Source organism: Lutjanus erythropterus, chromosome 4, assembly GCF_056507025.1.
Source record: "Lutjanus erythropterus isolate fLutEry1 chromosome 4, fLutEry1.hap2, whole genome shotgun sequence".
NCBI classification, from domain to species: domain Eukaryota; kingdom Metazoa; phylum Chordata; class Actinopteri; order Lutjaniformes; family Lutjanidae; genus Lutjanus; species Lutjanus erythropterus.
Window position 1 is genome coordinate 20867598 of NC_139320.1, and position 24719 is coordinate 20892316.

At 38.6% G+C, this 24719-nt stretch overlaps 1 protein-coding gene across 2 annotated transcripts in view; it reads right to left on the reverse strand.

Moving 5' to 3' along the window:
- Nucleotides 1-5152: 5152 nt before the first annotated feature.
- The window catches only part of serpini1 (serpin peptidase inhibitor, clade I (neuroserpin), member 1), a 31796-nt gene continuing 12229 nt past the window's right edge, over nucleotides 5153-24719 (reverse strand). The window contains exons 1-9 of one of the 2 annotated variants that reach the window (XM_084717325.1): nucleotides 20288-20456; nucleotides 17978-18269; nucleotides 17089-17319; nucleotides 15925-16119; nucleotides 11194-11398; nucleotides 9394-9491; nucleotides 7323-7409; nucleotides 7079-7168; nucleotides 5153-6097 (exon numbers count right to left, since the gene is read on the reverse strand). In XM_084717325.1, the coding sequence (XP_084573451.1) occupies nucleotides 6021-6097; nucleotides 7079-7168; nucleotides 7323-7409; nucleotides 9394-9491; nucleotides 11194-11398; nucleotides 15925-16119; nucleotides 17089-17319; nucleotides 17978-18269; nucleotides 20288-20296 (1284 nt within the window). In that variant the 5' untranslated portion in view covers nucleotides 20297-20456 and the 3' untranslated portion in view covers nucleotides 5153-6020. Of the gene's footprint in view, nucleotides 6098-7078; nucleotides 7169-7322; nucleotides 7410-9393; nucleotides 9492-11193; nucleotides 11399-15924; nucleotides 16120-17088; nucleotides 17320-17977; nucleotides 18270-20287; nucleotides 20457-24719 lie in introns of those variants that run through there. The other variant, XM_084717326.1, reaches the window with a different exon arrangement.

A 24719-nucleotide genomic window follows, 5' to 3' on the forward strand; every position in this document is an offset into this window, starting at 1 on the left:
AGTACTGAGAAATTATTTTGTTTGATCAGAGCTGTGGAGTATTAAATTTTTAGTTTTTGAATTAAAGTAAAACTACAGGATTTATAAACTTAATTCTAAAATATAAAGATGTGAAATCATCAGTTATCTCATTGGTATCAGCCATGTGAAGCAGGTAATTATTGCATCTGCTGAAAAAAAAAATCCATATCATGCATCCCTCCATACAGTATAACCTGTAGTTTACAGACAGCTGAGGGAAATAAGAACCAAGATGTAGAGAAAAACAAACAGCAGTAAAGTTCATCATAAAACTTCAGAAACATACTTTAGCTTTAATATAACATTCAAATAAAATGTTTTGGCTAATATACGTTGATACAAATATAGGCATGCAGTGGAAGTTTAATCTGTGTGTTAATCATACAGCTTTTGAAGAAATTAACTTGGTGAATCAGTAAAGTAAAAATCATGTATTCCAATTTTTACCTTCAAAAGCAAAAGTACAAATGTATTTGCCTCTTATACTTATAGTAGGCTACCAGAAGTAAAGGTAGGCCTGCTCATTGTGCAGGACAGCCCATTTCAGAATAATGTACATTAAATTGTTGGTTTACATTTACTGAAGCATTAAAGTGTTTGTCACTCTTATGTTGCAACTGGAGCGAATTGTAATTTTAATGGTCAGCCTGTGAGTTTTAATAAAGTTTCAAATGTAGTGGAGCAAAAAGTACAATATTTGTCTCTGAATTGTAGTGAAGTAGAAGGGGAAAGTTTGTGAAATAGTGTGGCTATGCCAGGCTAGAACACAGCAACAAAACCTGGAAATAATCAAGTACCTCAAAAACCTTGAGTAAAATTACTAAGTTACTTTCCATCTATAAAACAGTAAGTTGGATATGGAAATATACAGAAAACGGATTTATTACACAGAATTTGTGCAGTAAATGTTCCCCTTTAACTATTGCCAACCGCACTGGTGTGCAGACGGAAGTGTGCATCTATTCATGGATGAGAGGTTACAAGTCACCATTAAATTTTGCATGCCACACTGTCACAAGCAGAGTCTCTCTTCCATGATGCACTCTTTCCTCTGATTGATGATACAGTTGGCGAATGGCAGACAGAAAATAGTTCCTACATGAAACTTCATCATCTTGAATAACTGGGTCATGGCTTCTGTAAAGAGACACGGGTGTCGAGTTTTTTTAAAATGTATTTTGTTGGCAACACAAGCTAAGTGCCATTTAGTTCCATTATATTCAATTAGGCAGATATCTGTACGGCTGATTTTTCCAAAACCATCTAGACTGATACGTAGCAATACACGACCCTACGAAGCCAAAATGCATTAACTACATATTTAGTCAAATGTAGTTCAAAGACCAGAGTCTGACTTGTTGGCATTTACTTTATCATACAACATTTTTTATGAAATTCATAATTCCAAAACAGCATGATAAATGTGCAGTTAAAACAAAACAGAGATTTGGAGTAAAACTAAAAAGTTCCACAAAACTAGAATACTATTCGTTCTCAAAATTGTTGTTGTTGTTGTTGTTGTTGTTGTTGTTGTTGTTTGTCTTTCTGGCTGTTGTCATGTGGAAGAGGAGGAGGAGGAACGAGGTTGATTTAGACTGTCAATGGCACACAATGAAGACGTAAGGCACAGCTACCAGCTGGTGAAAGTAATTTAGATTATGTCTTGCGACACCCTGGGCTGCCGTTCCTCAACAATGCGGCTTGTTGTGTTTAAGATATTGCAGCAGTGAAGCACAGTGCACACTGAAGAGATGAAAAAGCTATTAGATATTTCATGGAGGTAAATGAAAACCCCTGGCACTGCAGGGGACTGACTGTGCAGATGATTCCCTCTGACTTTTGTTTCTATTGCCTTTGCTGGTTATTTGAAGACAGACTTATCATTTTACAGAAGTAAACTATAGTGTATATATATCGTCTCTGCTATTTATCATTTAAACGATTTCACTTGTTTTGTTCTTTTACGATCTGTTTCATCTTGTGCGACAATCATGTCATAGATAATTGGTGTTCCTGAGGCATCAACTGAAGGTAGGGAAGGCAGTTGTCACATCAAAGCATCTTTTTGTGTTTATCTCACTGCACAAAGCACTCATATAATGACAGGGAACATCTATTGGGGATGTAATCATCAAGATTTACTTCCTAATAATATTTTATTATCATTGCGCTGATGCCACGCAGACAGCAGTAGATGTGCTGGCTGTGATAAGACTTAAATTAATTTTGGTGTGACAGTTGTTTTCTTCATGAGATTACTCTTGTTGAATGTTGAGTATTAGCTTAAAACACAGTTCTTAAAGGAGTACGTTGTATATTGTGTAACTCAGGTTTAAACAAACAAAGAAAGAAAATATTGAATGTAAGTTTCAGTCCAAAAAGGAAGAGAGTGATAAAAAAAAAAAGTGTATCTTTAATTAAAAACCCTATTGACTTCAACTTTTTAGCTGATTTTTATGTCTGTTTCTTTGTTTCTTTAGTTAGCAGTCCTCAGAAATCAATTGCAAGAACTTACTCTGATGTAAATGATTTTGAGTTTCATTAAGTCAGTGTTTTCACCCATACTTATACCATCATCGGGTATCGGTATACTGTCCTCACGTACTGGTACTCATAAAACTAGTCCGATGCCCCCACACCTGATGCCACGTCACGAAAAATAGCCGCTCATCACAAGTAAACATCTAAAAGACCAACAGGATGCAGAGTTCAAGAAGTGTACTGATGCTTACCAACAATGATTTGTTACATTTAGAAATTGAGGAACATCTGATGAAAATAAAACATGTTTTTGAAGTTAGTGTAAGAACTGTAATAGCATCATTAAGTACTCGTGTCAGTGCTCAAATGTAAGTACTTTTACTCGTACTCAGTTTGAAAAAAAAAGTGGTATCGGTGCAACCCCAGATTTTATGCCTAAAATTATTCAGTTCTGTTAAATTATTGCAGTCAAAGGGGTGAATGAAAATTCTAAGTTGAATGTACTAAAAATATCTGATTTGGTTTACTCAATAAATTCCAAAGTCCAAATGTGTAAGTTCTGACAACTTCCGACCCCACAAAATGTGGCTACTGATTGCCTCAATTTTTTTGAGTACTGCTAACTTATTCTAGTTTACAATGTACATAATACACAATTTATAGTCTAATTTTACACTATTCATATTTAGACCCTTATGTGGAATTTTGGATCCTATTAATGTTTAGTCTACTTCTTGCTATTGTGCACCCACCAGTTGAAGCTACCTGTTCTCAAATGATGCTTTTAATTGCCTATGAGATTTATCAAGCCAGGATATTCCCTTAACAGAAAGAATATAAATGTTCATTCATCATGAACATACAAACTCTTATTTTCAGTTATCCTTTTCAACAAGTAGGTCTCATTTGTCCTGGGTCACAGTATATCCTTGCCTTGCCTAGTGATACGATCTGTTTCCTTGTGTGTGTGTGTGTGTGTGTGTGTGTGTGTGTGTGTGTGTGTGTGTGTGTGTGTGTGTGTGCTAGGTGATGCCACAGGCCTGAAACAACTCCAAGACTACTTGGCAGGACATTGTCCGCCCTGGGACATTGAGTTACGGTTGAACAGCCAACTTTTTCCCTCAGGTTGGCCGTTCAACTGTAAGAGCCAACCTTAGGGTATTATACAATGTCTCTTATGTATTCAGGCGCCAGATATAGTATAATGGGCTTTTTATTATTTCATAACCTCCAAATCCTTTATTTAAAGAATATGAAAGTTGTACTAGCTGTTAACATTCAGATTATCGGTATCCTAAATGCTGTGGATGGTCAACATAAGTTGCATAGAACTTTACCTTTACTAACAGAGCAATATGTAACAAGTGCACATCCAAAAATGAGTCCTGCAGTCCAAATTAGTGAGTTGGAGCCATAGACTGAATATTAAATAGGTTGAAATCCTATTTATATCCATTAACATATTGCTCAGTTCTACAAGATTATTAAGGATTTCTTTCGACTCATAAGCAGACACTCATTCAGGAACATTCAACATTAATTTAAACTGTAAATCAGACCAGGGCAAAATATGTCCTGGGGGCCAGATGTGGCCCACTGAAAGATTCCGTGTTATGAAAATACCAAAAATTAGAAGTCTTACAAAGACAGTCAATAGCATTTTGCTTACCATTAAACTGTCAGACCTTTATTTTGAAAGGGGGTTAGTGCTGTAGCAACTTAGAAAGGGTGACCAACAGTACAAGTGCCCTATAAAGAACACTTATGACCAATCCATTATTAGAGATTTTGCCATTGTTAGGACCTTTTATTATTTGTTTCTGGCCCATGGCAGTCTGATAAATCTCTCATGTGGCCCCTGATGAAAAATAATTGCCCACCCCTGCTCTAGATATAGCGGCAAGCAGCAATGAACGGAGTCTAAGCAATCGCTGGTATTTAGATGCTTGTAAGAAACAAGAATTGATAAGACACACAACACGCAGTCATGCAGAAGCTGTCACGTTGTTGGCAAGTGAGACTGGGTCACATGTAGATTCAAACCCTTGACCTTTGGACTTCCCAGAGACGGTGACTTACAGACTGCACCACTGAGAAGAGGGGTTTTTTTTTACACACTTTCTTACAAGGTGAGGCAATCGTATCAGATGCAATCGTATCAGATGTGCAAAACACTTTTTAAACTTAAAACACTTACAAAAGTCAAAATCTTGGTGATACAAGTTTGAACTCCTCATTCTGCTGGTTTCAGATCTTGCCAAATATTTTGGTGATGTTTCATCAACATTTGAGAGAGAAAAAAAGTTGAGCATACAGCACAAATTACAGCAAAAATATTAAATATCACTGCAGACTCACTTTTTGACCAATTTGAACACAATTTGAAATACTTGATGTCTACCATTTCAGCTCTGTAGGACGCACAGCAGATTTTTACAAGTTTGGATTGTGAAATGTCTAGAAATTTAATTTTGTGGTAAAAAGCCACACCCACTTTAATCAATCATTACCAAAATTTATGCAATGAACAAGTCGTGAGCTGAGATCATACAAACCAATTTTCATACAAATTTATACGGCCAATTATGAGATACAAACTTCAGGGGGCATTTGTAGCGTCCCCTAATGATGAAAAATGAAAATGACACAATTTTTTAATGGGAACACATTCATGTTTTTATTGAGTAAAAGACTGAATACAGCTGGTGTTACTGTTTCTCCCTGTATGTACATCCAAAACGGTGCAGCAGATCTGTTTCAGTGCGCCTGCATGCTCCAGTTTGTCTCTATAGCAACCCTCCTTAGTTACGCAGTCTCCTCTGCTCACCTGTGAGATGCCCAACTGGGGCTTAATCAACCACTCAGATGTGATAAGGCATATTAGTTCATCAGCAGATTAGCCATGTGCCTACTGTACAGTGTAAAAAATGACTAGAATACTGTCTGGAGCAGATATATATTACTAAGATTCATTGTATTGTAGAGGACAAAATGTTTGCACATGTTTATTCTGCAATAAATACTGAGCAAATATATGTATATATAGAACACAATGTCAAATGTACAGGGATATAATTAAAGTGTGAAACTTACAGTGTGCACATACTGTATCTGGAGTAAGAAAGAGTAAATATTTTCTTTCAGAAGTCGAGAGAAAAGTGTTTTTGTGCATCGTTGGTGTGGGTGCAAGTAAGTGCGAAGCTGCTGAACTTAAAGGGGTTGTGCGTGGGTTACATATCATGTGTTCTTCTTGCTCATATACAAACCATCCTTTACTAGAGAATATGTACAACTTCCTCCTTCTGCACGTCTGTATCCAAGAGTTTAAAGCTTTCAGTATCAAAACAACGTCACATTATGTTGTATGTCATATTTCAATATATAATATATTGTATAATATTCAGTTATATCTTTTTTTTTCCAAGAGTATAAAACACAGCTGAAATGGCGATAGAGGACAGGTAGCGTTTATGATGTCAGGATCTGATTGGCTGAGATTGAGCAACCTTGCATCATGGTTACATGGAGTCAAAGTCGGCATCATTGGGCTCGATGACTTCAGGGGTCATGACTCTGCCCATGAAGAGGATGGACCCTGGAGAACAGAGGGACAGATATAAAGTCAGGTCAGAACACACATACGTTATACGCAGGGTTGGGCAGTAATGGATTATGTATAAATCAGGTTTATGTAATTAGATTACACAAAATAAGTAACTACAATCAGTGCAGATTAAACTTGAATGTTTTGTGAGGTTTTGTTTTAACTGATTTTCTTTCCTTTTCCTGTTCACATTCTTGATTTTGTTCTTAATTAGGTATAAAGACTATGAAAAAAATTTTGTGGCTAGGATCACTTTTTATAAAGCTGATTTCCAAAAACTTGGAACATTGTGCATAACATAAATAAAAACAGAACGCAATAGTTTGCGAATCACATAATTTCATAAAGAACACTACATGGGTTAAGGAAAACAGTTGTTTGTCTCTGCATCTACAAATACAAGTTAATATCAATAAGAAATTCTAAGAAGTTATATATCAACAACATCCAGAGATGCTGCAGACTTCTCTGAGCCCTGAGCTCCACATTTCAGGCTATTTTCAGAAATCATGGATGCCAGATTTTTAACTTCACTAACTTCAAAAGCCAACATCTATGATGGTGTGGGGTGTGTTAGTGCCCGTAGCATCATGGGTAACTGTCAAGTCTGTGAAGGCCCCATCAATGCTGAAAGGTACGTACAAGTTTTGGAGCAACATATGCTGCCATCGAGACAGCGTCTTTTTCAGAGGTCAAAAAAGGTCAAAAAGGATTTGCAAATCATTTAGTTTTCATTTTTGTTTGATACAACATCCCGAAATGAGGTTGTAATATAAGGTGCAATATTTTCAATGTTTGGTTTGCAATACAATGTATTACAACACTAAGTAAGTACAAAAATTGCCATGTACTTTGACTACTTTTCAAAGTAATGTGACCCAACCCTGTTTATATGTATATCAGAAGTACATTTCATGCACAGACACACACACACACACACACACACACACACACACACACACACACACACACCTGTCCTCCGGTTTCTAATGACAAAGAAGAATGGGTGATCAGCCATGACCTGTGGGTACAGCACCAGAGTCCTAGTCAGGGCGATCATTCCTGACAGAGAGAGGAAGAGAGGGCAGAGAGTTATGTTCTGCCAGCAGGGGGCAGTGTTTGGTGAACTTAAAGTTAAGTTTGCCACAGACAAAAGAAAATGGTATGTATTCAGTAATGTGAACGATAATGATGAGGAATAAAAGATTAAAGCTACCTGACCCAACAGCTCCCTCCGCCCCCTCCTCAGTCACCTCCAGGTAAGCCTTCTGCACTGCTTTCCCAATGTACAGGTCCTTACCATCTGTTAGACACACACACACACAAAACAACACACACAGATCATCAGCTTCTTCAGTGTACCGATCAGTCCATCTGACATGTGGTGAGGGTGTGATGTTGAGTCTAATTTTAGAATGACACTGATGTAACCACAGATTAGTAAAAACCAGCAGTACAAATCAGAGCATGGGGTCACATCAGGCAACAGTCCCATTTGAGAAAAGAGATGACAGAAAGTCCTGATGATTTGAGTGAAAGCATTTTAAAACACCCTCTTTTCTCTACCTTGTTGCCAGAATAGATCACGCCCTCCGAGAACATGTTGAGCTGAGGATGTTTAACTTGGAACAGGATGTGCTGTACAGCCAGAGGTCCTGCACAGCCTGCAGACTGTGTAGCAAAATATAACACTAGCTGCACAAAAAGGGATGTACTATGAAGCAAGATTAATGTGTTAGTGAAGTATGAGTCTAAAGCCACGTCACAAAGGTGGCTCTCTTTTAATGTGACCAGATTGCCATGGTAACTTACGCTGAACTCATAACCTGGTTAGGAGCGTGTTATATTCAGAGTTTCAGATTAAATCTGCTGCAAAAAGTGCCACTCATCAAAGGTAATTAACTAATTCTTTTCCTGACGATGTTCTTTGTGAGCAATATAAATTATCAGCTGAGGGAATATGTTGTACACAAGTTGCTGAGTTGTACGTCAGTAATGCCACCGCACGAAGCACTGTGATGTAGTTACGGCAGCACAAACTGTTTGCATGGCGTTGCTATGGGAACCTCAGTTTTTTTTCCCCACATTTCCTTCAGGTCATGTTAACACTGCAGCATATCATCCATACAGTAACAGAGTGATGAAGCAGCTACAGACCACTTTGATGTTGTCAACCTCGATCCTGATTTCTAGCCAAGTGCACTTTGCTCACTCTGGTTAGAAAATTGATTAGTCTATCCTATGTATAATATCAAATATTTAATGGATAAAATACTTTCACTTTGATGTGAAGGGACAGTCAGTAACATGGTTAAATTTGATGTATCAAGTTTTAAGATTAATTTGCAGTTAGTCACATTAGAAATAAACAGTAGCCTTGAGAGTGAATTAAGTTCATGAGTAAATTTCTGAATTCTTCTTTTGCCTTATCTGCAGAAACAGTTTCGCTTTGTGCCGTTTAAATTGAAATATTCCTTATACCTCTACATTATAACAATCCGTTCCTCTTGACAGGCATCACACAATCGCTCTATTTTGTGCAGAAAAAAAGTCAAATGATCCACTAAATGCCCCTTTTTTTCATGTGAATGCGCACAGAGCCTGAAGAAGAAAACCTGGATTAACAAAGTTCCACTGTCGTGATATCTGTTATCTCTGACTGGGGTTTTAAAAGATGCATCATATGTCGATGTTTTGAACGAAGCTTCAATGCTTTTAACTATTTATAGCCTTAGCTTTTTTGGACTGCATGAGGATCTGTCTGTACCTGTAAGGACCTGTTTTTGTTTATGAACATGTATTTTGGCTAGATTCAATTGTTCTCTCTAAGGTTGGAGGACTCGAAACTAATATTATAGTATTTCTTGTTTTAATTAAATGTTATCTTTGTTTTTAGATGCTAGTTATGTGTGTGATTTGTTTGGTTTCAGTGGAATCAGTTTCTGTTTTTTGATTTTTGCTTTAGATAGACAATAAATTTATGTCTCTTTTTCTCTGGCTCTATACATCTGTCTCTCTCTCTCTCTGGGTCTATTTTTACCAGATGATGTGACAGCTCTGACCTGCCCACTCAGAGCCAGTTACCTTGGTTACCTTAGAAAGTACTGGAGGCTACTTCATTGCATCCAAGAAGCAGAAATATAGAATCAACTTCTCACGCTGAACCCTTCTCCGAGTTTATTTCTCTCACAATTTCTGTCTAAATCTATGAGTTTTATATAATAACATGTTGGAATATTTAGGTGTGTTGCACCGTGTGTGTGGTTTTCCTCACAGCTGACTGTTACCTGTCATGGCGGAGAGATCAGCATCGTTGGTGAAGATGTTCTTTATTCCTAGCTCCTGCAGTGTGCTTCTCAGGTCAATCTTCTGCTCCACTTTGAACCTGAACAGTGCAGTCAGAAATTACTTGAGTAAATCACATGCTCAGAAATTTGTGGGACGCAGGAGGTGCACTATAACTTAGTGACAAAAGGGTCACAGGTCCTAAATGTACGTGTTACCGTATTTTGCCAAAGGCATTAGCTAAAATTTTAAAAGGTATATTTGTTATCACATTGCATGCATGTGCACAAGGGTAGTAGATCTGCTTCTGTGTGCTTATGTCTCAGCTAGAGAGGAATGTTGCTTTGCTTTTTAAAGGAAAAATCAACTGTTTAGCAGCTATTTCAGGGTCCATCACTGTGTGGTGGTAATTCACGTTTACACATTATAACTATCAAAAAACAAACAAACAAACAAACAAACAAACAAAAAACCATGGTGTGCATTTTAACTTATTCAAATGAAACCCTTCCACACTGAGACACACTGTGACTGAACAAGTGAACAAAGTTAAGATACATTAATAACATAATTTGAAAAGAGAGGCACTCTGACACTTAGGGCTTAAATTTAGATTTCGATCTGGCAGGAAGTGGCTTTAGTTGGAATAAACAAAACATTTTTTAAGGTCATCATTGCCCACGCGTGCATCACACCGGAGCAAGTTGGGATCAAGTCAGACACAAATGTAAATAATTCTTTACACTTTAACATTCCTATAAGTGTTTTTAGAGCAGATGCCAGTGAGTTTAATGTCTGAAAGAAAGCACTCCATCTTAAATATTTTGGGTGTGTGTGTTGGGGTGCAGAACAGAGTGAGGGCGAAGATAGACTCCACTGGAATCCAGACTCATTTAAAAGTAACCCCTGACCCCAACAGAGCTGGGTTTGGAGACAGGGTCTGGAAGGGCAAGCGCCCCCCTAAGGGTCTAGTTTGAGGCAACCCAACTGAAATGACTAATTAGCAGCTGACCTCACCCCCCCCAGAGCCCTAATACCTCAGCAGTGCCATGAATGATGCCAAGTGTAGTGGTTTTATAACCCTTATCTGGGGATTTACCCCCCCCCCCCCCTTTTTTTTGTATTTATTTGCTCAGTCTTCCCTTGATTTTTTTGTGTTTTTCCACTATCAATTATAAATATACATACTCATACACATACAAACGTGTGACATACATAACCACTTTAAGCACCAATAATCGGCTGCATATTATTGTTGTGTTAATTATTAAATAGTTAACTTTATTTTTGGTTTTGTTGAGTCTATTTTCTCATGTTTCCCCTGATTTGATGTACACATCATGGTATGTGTTACATGTAAACCTTTTTCTCCATCTGTTTATTTGTGCTGTATGTCTAGGTCTCTGTTGAAGTTGAATGAAAATCACTTTTAAGAGCCGCCATTTCACATCAACATTAATAAACAAATCATGCAGGGAGATTCAGTGATGCAAAGGAGGATGCAGTTTAATGATAGGAAAAATTGATTGCCGTCTTTATGGCTCTTTCCACCTGCTTAATTGAAAACAGTAATTACTCCAGGGACATCCTCCATTAGCTTTGGTTCCTCGGAAATATTTAACCATAACTCCAAGACGTCTAGGCAATGTACAGTAGGTAATCACTAATTAATGCACAATTAACCAAGCCATGTGGAGGTAAATTGAGAACAACTTCTGAAGCACAATGGTGTCATAAACTGAAGATATTGTGGGAGCAGTTGGCTGTTTTTTTTCTGCGTGTCTGCGTGTGTCATCCCTCACCTTGGGAGGTAGACTTCCACCTTCTGTCGCTTGACATTGTTGGCCCACTCCTCCAGCAGCGGAGCTTTGATGATGGGCTCCAGGGAAGCCAGCGGCACCTCCTGCCGCGGCAGAACGATCATCATGGACATGTCCTCGCCCTCATAGGGCATCTCCAACACCTGGTACACGCCGCCAGCTTCCTGTGAGCCATCGCTGAACTCACCTGGCAGAGAGGAAACAGTAGGTGTTGAAAGAGGGGCTCCAGAGTGATTTATATTGTAGTTTTAAAAGTGTCTACTCTGTGAAAACAGGAGGCATGCCCAGGCAATTTTTAAGCATCGAGTTTCCGATAGCAAAATCCCAAAGATAACAGGAAGATACAGAGAACTGGAAAGGAATAAAAGGTTTGTAATTTATGTATTCAAAATATGCCTGGGGATGAATATGATGATTTATGCGAATGTAAAAATATAATAATATAGTAAGTACTGCAATTAACATTGAAAGAAATATTGCACCAGATAATGAACATACAATATTGTACACAATAGTAATAATTAAAAGAAATATTGCACATGATATTAAACATAATAGAAAAATAATATTGCACACAATAATGTGGGGCAGTATATAAACTGGGGCGCATTTTTGAGGAATGTTCTGCCTCTTAAATGACCTAGTTTGTCAAAAAGATCTGTTCCGGTTGTTTACCATTGTACTGCTGCTTTCTTTTATGTTTGCACTTCATACCACTATGCGTAAATGAAATCTAAAAGTCTGAGTCAGATATGCACCCATGTGTCTCCTGTAATGGGTTTGTGAACTCTGCTGAGGAGGAACATACACAGAGGTAAAGCACATCGATCGACTGTATTGATCAGAGCGTGTGGTCAGTTCCCTGATGTACTAATTAAAATCACCGACGCTTCACTGCGAAGGCTTGGTGTGAAAACGTATTACTTATGTACTGTATGTAGGAGAATGCTTTGTTGAAATGCCAAACAAAATTCAAACAGACAGGATAAATCCCCTTTTATTGATAAATGAAACTCAGCCCGAGCTGTTGTAAGTCAGTCTTTTTTCTGGTCTTGACATTCTGATAAAATCAAACATGTTTAATATTAGTGGTGTCTGTTTGCACACCGGCATGAATAGGCAGCTATTTAGCTGTTCACACCCAACCCCCTTACTTTATTTTAGCTATACAGAGCAACAGATTTACCATAACTGAAAGGTTGTGGTGGAGGAATGGGTCGTCTTGTGGGAGGATGGGCTTGAGTAGTATGAGTTTACATATCAGCAGTACTTACAGTTTCTTTCATTGTTTTAGGTTTAGGGAGAGCTCATGCTTTGGCTCTGTCATGTGGGTGTAAATAGCCACATTGGTTATTTATACCCCAGGTGCAAGTAGCATCATTGGATACGGACACCTGTGTGCTCGTCCCTGCCATGCTAGGCTGTACACACCCAGGTGCAAAAAGACACACTGGGTATTCCAACTTTGATGCAAATAACCACGCTGGGTGCAAATAGCATTGACCTTAATGTTATTGTAATGTAGCGGCGCTCTTTCCAGCACCATATGGGAAGCAACAAACCAAGTAGTTACTTTGGTAATGACCGAAATAACTCCACAAATACCGTCACACACACACACGACAGACAGTGAATTAACAGTTTTATGAGTTGGTCTTTAATTCTGCATGTCTGATACACCAACCATCACTTATTTTAGTGAGAAATTCTAAACTGTTGACATGTGATGCTCTTAATCTCGTGTTTCTAGAGTTATAAAGAAGAATTATTAATCTGTAATATGGAGTGTGGTGTAATATTTTCCCTGGAGGGTGCTGTGAGCTTTAGTTTAAGTCAAACTGCTATGTATGGTTTTTTTTTCAATATTTTGTCACCACTACAGAAATACTAGGCAACTGTATTGTAGGAAATAGCAGTTTTCTTGCACCCCCACTTTTAACCATAACTAGGCGTCTGTGTGTGTGTCAGTGCAGTGTCCTTCTTACACAACAATGCACTTGACTGTCGTCAGGCAAACCCAGTAGACCAATCTAAGATTTTGGAAAAAAAATCACATCCTTGCATGTATATACACACACATGCAAACACTCCTGCCCACACACATTCAGAGACAAATGCACATGTGATTACACACACGCAAACATCTGTAAGAGCTGAAACCTTCTAACAGATACACTACAGAGGCGTGATATCTTCGTAGCCTTGAGGTGGATCTTTCACAGCCTTGTCCCTTGAATCTAATTAAACAAAACCCTCAGATAAAAAACTCTTATCACAAGGAGCTGACGAGCATTTACTTGATTTAAGAGAGACAGTATTTCTTAGTCAGAATGAGATAATCCTTTTATACTCCAAACAAGTCCAACTAGATTTTAAATCTAAACACAAGATTATCTCACTTACTCAGGTTTTTGCAGTGTGAGATGGAGATTATAGTGCAATTAACACTGCCAGAATTTATCCCAATCTTTGCACATGATTTTTTCTTTTGAAGCTGCTTAAAAAGAGGAAAATCAGAACAACAACAACAACAAAAAAGACTCATCATCCTTCATTAGCTTACATATGGCATCCTGTGTAGCGGCTGCTGATGCAGAGTGAGGCAACATTGCAGCAGCAGGGAGCGGGGTGTGGCGTCTCAAAATCATTTTACTTAACCAATATGATTGTGCTTCAAAATGAGAAAGCAAACGCAGCTGTCTCCCCAAGGACCTGTCCCTGTTCTGCAGTTCTTAAACACACACACACACACACACACACACACACACACCAGTTCACACATACACAGATTTTCTTGATCCTGTGTGTGTGTGAGGATGAGTGTGTGCGCTGTGCGAACGTAGGTGTGTGCAATCTCGCTACACACATTCAGACTGCACCAAAATAACTCAAATGCGCCGATTTTAGCAGCAGTGCAGTAAGATTGTGTTGTAACTGTCTTCTGTTTTTGTCAGTATGTCAGGCGAAAAAAAAAGACAAGATGCAGAAAAGACTGACTGGAATCATTCAGATGTAACAACAGCATTAGAGCCAACCTGCAGGACATACTGTCTTACACCTGACAGTACCGGCAAAACGCCAAATAAATACACCAACATCTGACACGTGTAGTACTCCCAGATCACAACAGCCCCATTCGGACACCAGTAAAATGGCCTTGACCCTCTACGGTACAGTGTAGTGTGTACACTGTGTACATACCCGTGTTTGGCCCTTCACGCTCACACAATACATCCTCAGTTATGGTGCAATACCTTAAAAAAGAGGAAGGTGTTTTAATTTGTCACATGACTCTCTGGAGGTTATGTTGCGTCTCTTTTTTGCAGCTTTACTCATATGGTTCAGCTTATCATGTCTCCCTCAAAATTAATAGATAGATAGGTTAAGTTTAATTTTTAATTGTTAAACGTACTTTATTTGATAATTAAGTCATGGAAATCTCTTAAAATGTAAATGTTGCTTGTACCATTATGGATTCATGCCATGGCATTTTTGGTATTATGTATTTTGGTTTACGTACTGTTCAACCAATATAAGATTAAAATGTATAAATACACTAGACCTATGTAATATATTTTGTTGAGTTGTGCACTTACATTATCTCAAATGTTTCCAACAATGTTTAAATGCAGAGAAATCGGTAATTTATCAAAGGCAATGGCGTGTTTCTTGATAGCTGTTGCTAGTTGCTATAACTTCTGGAAAACATGGGAACCTGACTAAATGTAATGTGAATAAAACTTTAATATTACCTTATACATGAAAAATGATTTCTGCCTGAGTCATGTCAGATAGATTTTCATCAGCTAATGTGGTTATTTAATGATGAAGATGACTCCCATTCTCCGACGCTACTTCACCACGTTATCAAAGTATGTCTTTTGTTATTGGTTTAACGTGAGAGAGCCCTCGCGACAAATAAATGAAGGTGAAAACTATTGATGCACCCCCTGGCAGGGTGTCACAGATCCCTGGCCTGATTTGAGAACCACTGATGTAGACTTAACAATTACACAATAATATACAATAATGCAGTATTTTATTGTTTCGGTCATTCTAATAATAAAAATGGAAGCGCTGTTTGTGAAAATGTAATAATGAAATATTAAATTAAAAAGAAGAAAAAATTCTTTTCTGAGAGATTTGAGAATTCACGGTGACTTACTCCAAATTATTGAAAATCTGTGTAACAACTGACAAAACATGACACCCCTATAATATAATTAGAAGCAGCCGTTAATAAAACATCCCCCAGATCAGAGCAGACAGGTGTGTGAGGTAGAAAATGAGTGGAAAGACTGCTGTTTGTTCTACCTACTGTCACAGAAGATTTAGCAAAAACCTATTATAGTACTACATGACTTAACACAGACCGTCACAGCGCAGCTAATATTGTATGACGTTAACAAAATAGCCTTCAAAATATACGACTAAATCAAACAGACATACCAGAGGAGTTTGTGCAAGAGAGGAAAATATTAGCAGCAGAGATCAGTGAGCAGAAAAGAGCAGCCTTTCCTGGGAATAACACTCAAAAAATGAATATTTTAGATGTAAGATTAACATTTTAAATAACCTCAGGAAATATGAGCTGAAATTCAAGGGAAAAGAAACACAATTACACACACACACACACACACACACACACACACACACACACACACACACACACACACACACACACACACACACACACACAGAGCTCATCCTTACCGTAGTAGAAGTCTCCCTGCTGGTACATCATGAGCGTCTGGACTTCAGAGCCGTCGTCTTTGCTGAAGGAGAAGGTTCTGGTGTTCTCCGGCCTGAATTGGTTTTTCCAGGAGCCTCTGAAGTAGACGGCGTTCACCAGGGTCAGACGGGTCACACTGCTGAAGTCCTCGGCTGATAGCAGCTCCCGGATCTTACCTGGGGGGGGGGCAATTTCAGTGGCGTATTAGGATCTACATTAGCTTTCATTAGCCTGAGGACAGCTCCTGCTGTGATGCAGCTTTTGAAGTTACACACAAGAACGAAGACGGAGATCTGTGCAGCTGAGAGTTGGAAATGTTTTCTACAAATGTAGTTTCTTTACAGGGTGATATGATCAAACAAACAATGATGTAACATCACTTTACATGCGTGCTGGGATTGCAGATGTATATTCTTCTCTTTCTAACCCATCTGACTTCCAGTGAGTAAGATTTGTTTTTCACTGTGTCCACAAAATAATAATAGAGCCTTATGTGCCTTATGTTTCAGAGAGATACTGTCTGACTCTAATGTTACAGCATTTTGGAATCAGTTTGTAAATGACATAAATTTGAAGAAGGTCCTGGATGCTCATCATCATCATCAGATTAAGGAGGAGTCCTTTAAAATCATTCATAAATATTACCCCGTCAATCATATGTGCAGAAATTTAAGAGAGATGTAAACATGAACTGTTCTTTCTGTGATGAACATCCAGAAATAGTATTACACTTATTTTGGCATTGTTCTCTCATGAAGAAACTCTGGCAAGAACTTTGCAGATTTGTCATTGATCACATTTTCAAAGACTTGTTTTATTGAGTAAAATGTTGTGTTTGGTTTCTTTAAACACCCCCAAAAAAAGACGACAAATATTTTTTCAAAATAAATCTATTAATAATAATGGAAAACCTTTTTTTAAAAATATATTTTCCTTGAAGGAAATTGAACAATTTTTCTTTTCGTACAAACTGCTATTAAAACTTTTTAATTAATGTAAGTCTTTTATAATGTATGGTTCTTCTACTGTGTCTGTTTTATATACTGCCACCTGTATACTAAATGTTTGTTAATAAAGAGTTAAAAAAAAAAGATGTTATGATGTTTTCATATTCTCGTCCTCTTTTTCTTCCCACTCTCACTCACTCTCTGTGTGATTTTCCACCCAGCTGTTGATTTGCTCGGCCACGGCTGCTGATTCGCTGAAGTCCACTGTCTCCACGTCAGCCCGGAAGTACTTCCTCATCAGGTGCAGGAACTCGGGGTTAAAGGTGACGCCCTCCTGCAAGAACAGGCTGTTGGCGAATCGGATCACGTAGTGGGTGTCATCGTCCGTCAGAGCCGCCGTCAGGTTCTGGAGCAACGAGAACTCCACTCCTGAAGAACAGGCGTGGAAAATTAAATCACTTAAAGATCCATGGAGCATTTATTTTAGTAAATGGTGATACAGCAATTGAAAAGTTCAAATTCTACGCATATAAAATACAAAAAAAAAATTCTAAATATATCATCCACTTAAAGTTATATTTTTAAATGGGCCTTTTCTTAGGTGGCTAAAATACGTTTTGCTGCTGACCCTGCCCACAGCAGTAAACTGCTTTTACTTCCTGCACTGATACACCTGTGGTTTCTACAAACTGGGGGTGCGTCGACTGCCACCTAATGTCGATTATACACCGAGTGCAGATACATGCCTCATGAAATCCCACTTCAAAAAAACCAAACTATCTCTTCAAAAACAATTCATAGGATTATATTACTTTAAAGGTGTACTTCAGAATTTAACATTGCACTTCCTTAAAGTTGAGGAAGAGAAACATAACATGGTCTATGGTCAAAATTAAAGCAGGATGAGATAATATGACTTTTGTGTCAAGCTCTAATAATGCTGGATCCCACATTTCCCATAATTCATTGGATGACATACTTCATTAGACCACCCACACCATCCCAAATGCCAATTTCTTTCAAACTCCCCAACTCCAGTGTGTAATACACACCCTAAATACCCTGTGTGTGTGAACATGTCCCTCACCTGGCAGCAGGTGGCTGAAGCCGACAGTCTGTCGTATCTCCTCCAGTGAAGCCCCCCGGGCCCCCAGCTCCACCATGCCCAGGGCCACCGCCACGCTCAGCGGGGAGAAAATGATGTTGTCCTGATCCCCCGCTGCCTGCAGCCGGTGGTACAGTCTGACCGAGAACTCTGATGTAGTGTCCTCCGGAATGTCCGCCGCCCGGCAACCGTAGCTCGGCAACAGAATGGAGAGGAGGAGGAGGAGCGGGGACAAAACGTCCAGGATCAACATTGCAGCACAGACCACAGATATCTGAGTGAAAGGAAAAGAAGATAAATTGAATGTGATGATGGAGAGAGACAAAAAAAGAGAGAATGGGAAGTGAATGAGGCATAGAGGGAGGAAAAATATGTTTGGAGGAAAAGATAATGAGATGGATTGGGAGGTTAAGGAACAGGAAATGAGTGATTGGAGAGATGGGGGGGGATGGGTAGCCAAAGAGGTGTAGAAGGAAGGAAGGAAACAAGATGAGGATGGAGGGAAGAGATAAAAGAGGGGAAAATGATTTGAGGAGGGATGGAGCCAAAAGTAGAGAGATGGGGGTTGCAGAAAGGATAGAGGGGTGAAAGTAGAGAGAAGAGGATTGCAGAGAGAAAGGAGGGAGGGAGATAAAGGTAGAGAAGATTATTGCATAAGGGAGAAAAAGAGATGAAGGACAAGAGGATTTTGGAAGGGAGGGAGATGAAAGCAGAGGGAGCGGGGATGTGGGATGACGAAGAGAGAGACAGAAAACATCCGTCAGTCAATCATTCTTCCAATTTAAATTGTGAAGGCAAAAAGGAACGCATTGATAAAAAACAGATATTTTTTTCTCATTAGCAGAAGTGAAGAAGAGGATTCCTCATGAAAATGATAGAAAACCGCTTAAATGTTGCCATAAAATGAAGGAGCATGATAAAAGGGGAGAGATTAGATAAAAAACAGCTATGGACTCAAATGAATTTAGATGAAAGGGCAATGGACCAGGGAAGATATATACAACCTAAGAGATAAAAAAGCATAATGTAGGACCCTTGCTTTCCAAAATGAGTCCAAAGTTGGAGCAGACTGTATATTGTAGGATAAATCTGTAATATTTTTATAGTGTGATTTATCATGAAATGACCATGATATGCCATAACAGATTAAGGAAACATGATAAACTGAAATACTTGCTCCTCTGTCATGGCTAAGGTGTCCTCTTTCAAAACTACTTTTCTGGGTTGGAATAACTGTTTGCCTGTTTTTCCACATTAATTAGAGTTCAAATTAGTGCCGAATGATTGCTGAATGAGTTAGTGTCTGTTTATCAGTCATAAAAAAACATTAATCTTTTAGAAGGAGTAGATGTTTATGACTGTTAAACTGAGCAATATATTGACGGAGTCTGGCAGGCAGTAAGGCAGGCAGTCACTGTACTCCAATTCCAGAGTGTGTATTTTCAGAGCAGTGGGCTTTTGTTGTCAGTATAATGGGCTTATCTTTACACTGACAGACAACTGAGAATTGTTTAACTGACAGTGAAGGACTCGCCGTCGCTTGTTATTGTCAAATTTTTCCTTGCACTCCTGCAGTGTTCCTGCAGCATGCCTGAGCTTCCTTGTGCCTGGGGGCAGGGGTGTGTGTGAGGGAAATAACTCTTATCAACCATGAAGTTCAGTGACTTCCTGCCCTACTGACTCCATTAACATATTATTCAATTTATCCGTTATAATTATCTACTCCTTCTAAAAGTTTATTAATGATTTCTTACGACTCATGAACAGACACTCACTCATTCAGAAAACATTCGGCATTAATCTGAACTCTCAACATGAAACTGGCCAACAAAAACAGCTGTTCCAGAACAGAACGGACACTTTAAAGGAGAACATTCTGACTGTGGTGGTGTTGTCAGAGTTAGACTTAGTGTGTTTGTTTAATCTCTGCTCATGGTCATTTTATGACGCAGTACAGTAAATATATGACATATTTCTCCTTTAAACCAGTAGTGCACAGTTACAGAAAGAAAAACAGACAGAAAGAGATGCAGGGAGAGAATGAGAGGCGGTGAGATGGTATATAAACAACAAGAACGTGTGGTAACTACAGCTGTACTGCTGACTGCAGTCAGTATTGATGTTCAGAGCACATCTGCTTAATGAGCTCATACATATTTTATGGCCGTTTTTATCATCTCGAGTTAAATCAGCTTCTTTTCTTCAAAATCTGCCTCGCTCTGTGTGAGTGTGTGTGTGTGAGCGGACGAGTTTCTGACTGTACAGAATGACTGATTAGGAAGCGGCCTTTACCTCCCCCATCTTCCATCCTTCCACTCATCTTTCCACGCCATCACACTTCTTCTCGCCTTCTTCGTCATCTCCCTCACGTCCATATGTTATCCATCCTCACCGCTCTCCTCCTCCCTCACATCTCTCTACTTTCCTACCTTTGCTATCTCTTTAACCCTCCCTTTATACCTTTTAAAATGACAAGGAATGTACACACACACACTGCACCATCTCTCTGGTGCTGTTGTTGCCAGGCAACATTGTTTTCTGCTGCCCAAACAAATAAAAGGAGAGTGAATGATATATAGCATAGAAAGAGAAAGAGATGGAGAGTAGAGAAAGACAGAGAGATGGTGATAAAGTGTGAAATAATACATTTGTTGTTTGTGTCTCTGCTGTGCTGTTGTCATTATACAGTTTGTATAGAGGACACTATTAGCAGTCCCATGCAGGGCTGGAATCTGCTGGCTGCTGCTGTACGTGTGGGACGACAGGTGACCACGCTCACCATGTACCTGAGTGTAAACAACGACAACAATGGGCAGCAGCCGGAAAATTAGTGCCCCCATCCTGCGCTTTCCTCTGCTGTGTTTCCTCTGGCATGTGACAAACCATTTTCTCCCCAAAATAAAGCAGTCCAACCTGGGGGATGTGTTAATGACAAATCCATTAAAGGATTAGCCTGGTGATATGCTATATTTTCTCTAATTTTCGACAAATTCCACAAAAAGTCCAAAACCAACAATGAATTGATCCTTGTATTCTGTCTATGTCGCGAAAGCTCATGTGGAAAAGGCAGAGATACATTTTAATAAATGTTTAAATCTTAAATCTGAAACTTCTAAGTAATACATATGATAGTCAAACCAGATAAAAGATCATTAATACATTCGTATAATATTAAATGTCTATAATTTGGGAACTTAAAGGTACTATATATGACAGTAAATCCACATATCCTTGATAGATATGTGTGATATGTGTGTGTATCAAACTTATGTGTTGGGCAACCATCAGTGAAACTGAAATAATGTTGTATAAAAGAACTGAGCATGTAAGGTGTCAAATATGAGAAATGCACATGAAAAGACATAAAACACAACAAAAACATATAACAGTGTCTATTGATATGTAAAAAGTCTTTATAATTGAGACATGTAAATTATTTATTTTATTTATTAAAAACTACAAACATGGGGCGACCTGGCTGGTAGCTCACCTGGTAAAAAACATGCACCATATAACATATATAATATATATCAAAAAGCCACACTGTGGCACTGGGTGACATGTTCCTTTATTATCATGAACATGGGCACTGTAGTCTATTTTGACTCTATCCCACATTCACTGTCCTGCTGTTGTAAATACTCAGCAGACCTGCGGTTGAAAACAGTTCACAGTTCATCCATCTAAAACTTTATATTCATATAGTAATTTTTAACAATGTACATCTTCAAAAGGAGCAAATGAGTGTAGTTTGTTAATAACAGCAAAACAGGGCTGCACATTTAATCAAAATGTAATCAAATCATTTAATAAAAAATTGAATGTTATGTGTGTGTCAAAATAAAACAAGATGGAGGACCAAAAATGTAGACCGGAGAAAGCAAATACAGTTCAAATGTATTTAATAACAAAAGTGAGTGAACAAAGGAACAAAAACAGGAAGGTCAAAACCAGGGTCCACAAAAGGGAAAACGCAAAAACAATCTAAGAAAACAAGAGTCAGATTCAACATGAAGGCATGACAGGAGAGGGCAGGAAGATGAAGGGCAACGACGAACAGACAAACAAACAGAGAAACACAGGGACTAAACAGACAAAGAACTAATAGGACACAGGTGGACAGACAGGTGAAACCAACGGCAATCAAAAAAAACGGAAAAAGGACATGAGGGAGGACCAGCACTACAAAATAAAACAGGAAATCCCAAAAGCATGACAGAATCATGGCCAACTGTAATATCCAAGTCGTAGAAGCTGCAATTTTAAGGTAAAATGTATGACGAGTAAGTACCGCAGTGCTGCAGAGATGTCCTGGCATACAAATCTTGCTCTCCAGATGTAAGCAAACATGTTTGTTTGGTAGAGATCCCAACAAATGTCACATCATCATAATTTCAATATTTTTTCAGTAAAAATGACACATGCTGCAAAAGTGATCATTCCCACTAATTGTGCCTCATGTCGACTTCACAACTTCTGTCAATTTAATCGCAATATAACTTGTATTTTACCATATTGTGCAGCCCTAATCAAAAATATAAATTACTACTAGCCTTATCTGAATACCTCCTGATAAAAAATTGTAAAATGTAGGCAGAGCCGACGAAAACTGCCCACATTTCACAATGAACTGCATCTAGGTTATAAGAATTGAAGCCACATTCCTCATTCTCTTGCATAACACACATCGCCACACGTCACTTCCACTTTGTGTCCTTCTAAACTAACTGACAGTCAAGATCTCATTTTGTTTGTTCTCCATCTATAAGTATTCTGACAAACTGGTTTTGACAAGCATGGCTCTGACCGAACTGCCAGCCAGATTTGAATCCACTTGAGTCTGCAAATGGAAATTCATTGGAGTTTACAGAGCTTATCACATGGAGCGGAGTCACATGCCACTCGCACTTTGTTGTTCATGTAGCCAAACCTGAACAATTTGTCGAGCTTCGCTCTGCACTGTAGGGCTGCAAGCAAGAAATATTTTCCTCATCAATGAATCTGATGATTAATCATTTAGTCTAGAGTCACATCATCTGGGTAATTTGTCAAAAAATCTTAAAATTGCTCATCACAATTTCTCAGAACACAAAGTGACATCTTCAAATTTCCTTTTTTTTTGTCCAAAACCCCTAAGACTCTTCACTTACTATCATAAATGACAACAAAAAAAAAGCATATCCTCACATTTACTTAAAAATGACTGAAAGGATTCATCAATTATCAAAACAGTTGGTAATGGTTTTTTTTCTGATCATCTAATTGATTATTCAACTAATCAATGCAGCTCTACTGTACTGAATAAAACAAACAAAAAAAATCTAACAAAATGAACAAAACCAACAATGAATTAACTCAAGCCTGATATGGAAGTTCATTTTGAGTCAAAACACTGTTGCGCTGCTATAAATGTCACTTGAGCACCAAATGTGTGTTAATCCACCTCTGAAAATAGTCCCCAACAAATCTACAACTAACTCCTGTTTGAGTTATGTTTGCTTAAAAACTACAGCGCTCAACTAGATTGAAGATTTTAGTTAGTGTTTCAAAAAAAAAAAAAAAAAAAAAGAAACAATATTTGTGAGCTGTTCTAAATTTTTACAGCTTCAGCTGGAATAAATGGGCTTGGGGCTGAAGCGAGATACAGAAAGTATTGAGAGAGAGAGAGAGAGAGAGACTGATGCTTTGTTGGTTTTGATTTTTCTCATGGGGCTTGTTGACAGTAACAAAAATATAGAATAACACCAGCCTTATTGTTCAATCATCAATTCATCATAGCCATAAAGAGTAAAGAGAATCAGCGTGGGACAAATTAAATTAAGTTTGATATAAATATTTTAAGATAATATGTATGTATATATAATAATGTTTGCGGTGTAAGTAACTGTCTGTTTATGAGTTGTAAGAAATCATCAACTCACTTCAACCGTATCTTTTCTGAAATAGGATTTCAAAATATTTAATATGCTGTCTATGGCTCCAACTCACTATTTGTACGGCAGAACGCATGTGACTCATCCAGTAGCAGGACAGTCCATCAAGTTGTGGCTAAAGCAAACAGCCTTGTTGCATAAATGATGCACAACTTTAAACAGATTAAAACAGAAAAATCAATTGACAGCTGAGGCCACGAAACTGATGTACTGCGGTTAATATACTGCTCTGTCACGTGCGTTCACCTGCTCTCACATGTTGTGCTGTGAGTCAGACATTGCAGAGAGAGCTCCAGAGAGAGTAAGAAAGGCTGAGGAAGAGGGGGGGGGGGCGGCTGGCAGAGATGTAAATGGAGGTAATGTTCCTGACCTTCTGAGCTGTGGGAGCTGAACTTTTCTGAGACACGCCGCCCCGCTTTCTGTAAGGAAAGACCCAGCCATGCAGCTAAGCCAGGCAAAGTAGTGTGGAGCATCGCCGTGCGTGGACCTGTGTGTGTCTGTGTCCAAGTGTGCATGTGTGAGTGGATAATAACACCATGGGTGGCTGGCTATTACTTGTAATGCTGACACCATTCTGACCTTTTGAGTTGTGGCACGCTGTCTGCAAGAGGATCCCACACTTTGATGACAATGAGCCCAGCTTGGCTCCAGTCTACTCAGGTGGGGTTCCCAGCATGCCACACAGGTAAGCGGGGGAAACCCAGCACCCAGCTATAAAATGTTTGCTCGTGACTAAAGGAACTGAATATGTTGTAAAATCTCTCATGGTTTAAGTTGCAAGAGTTTAATCC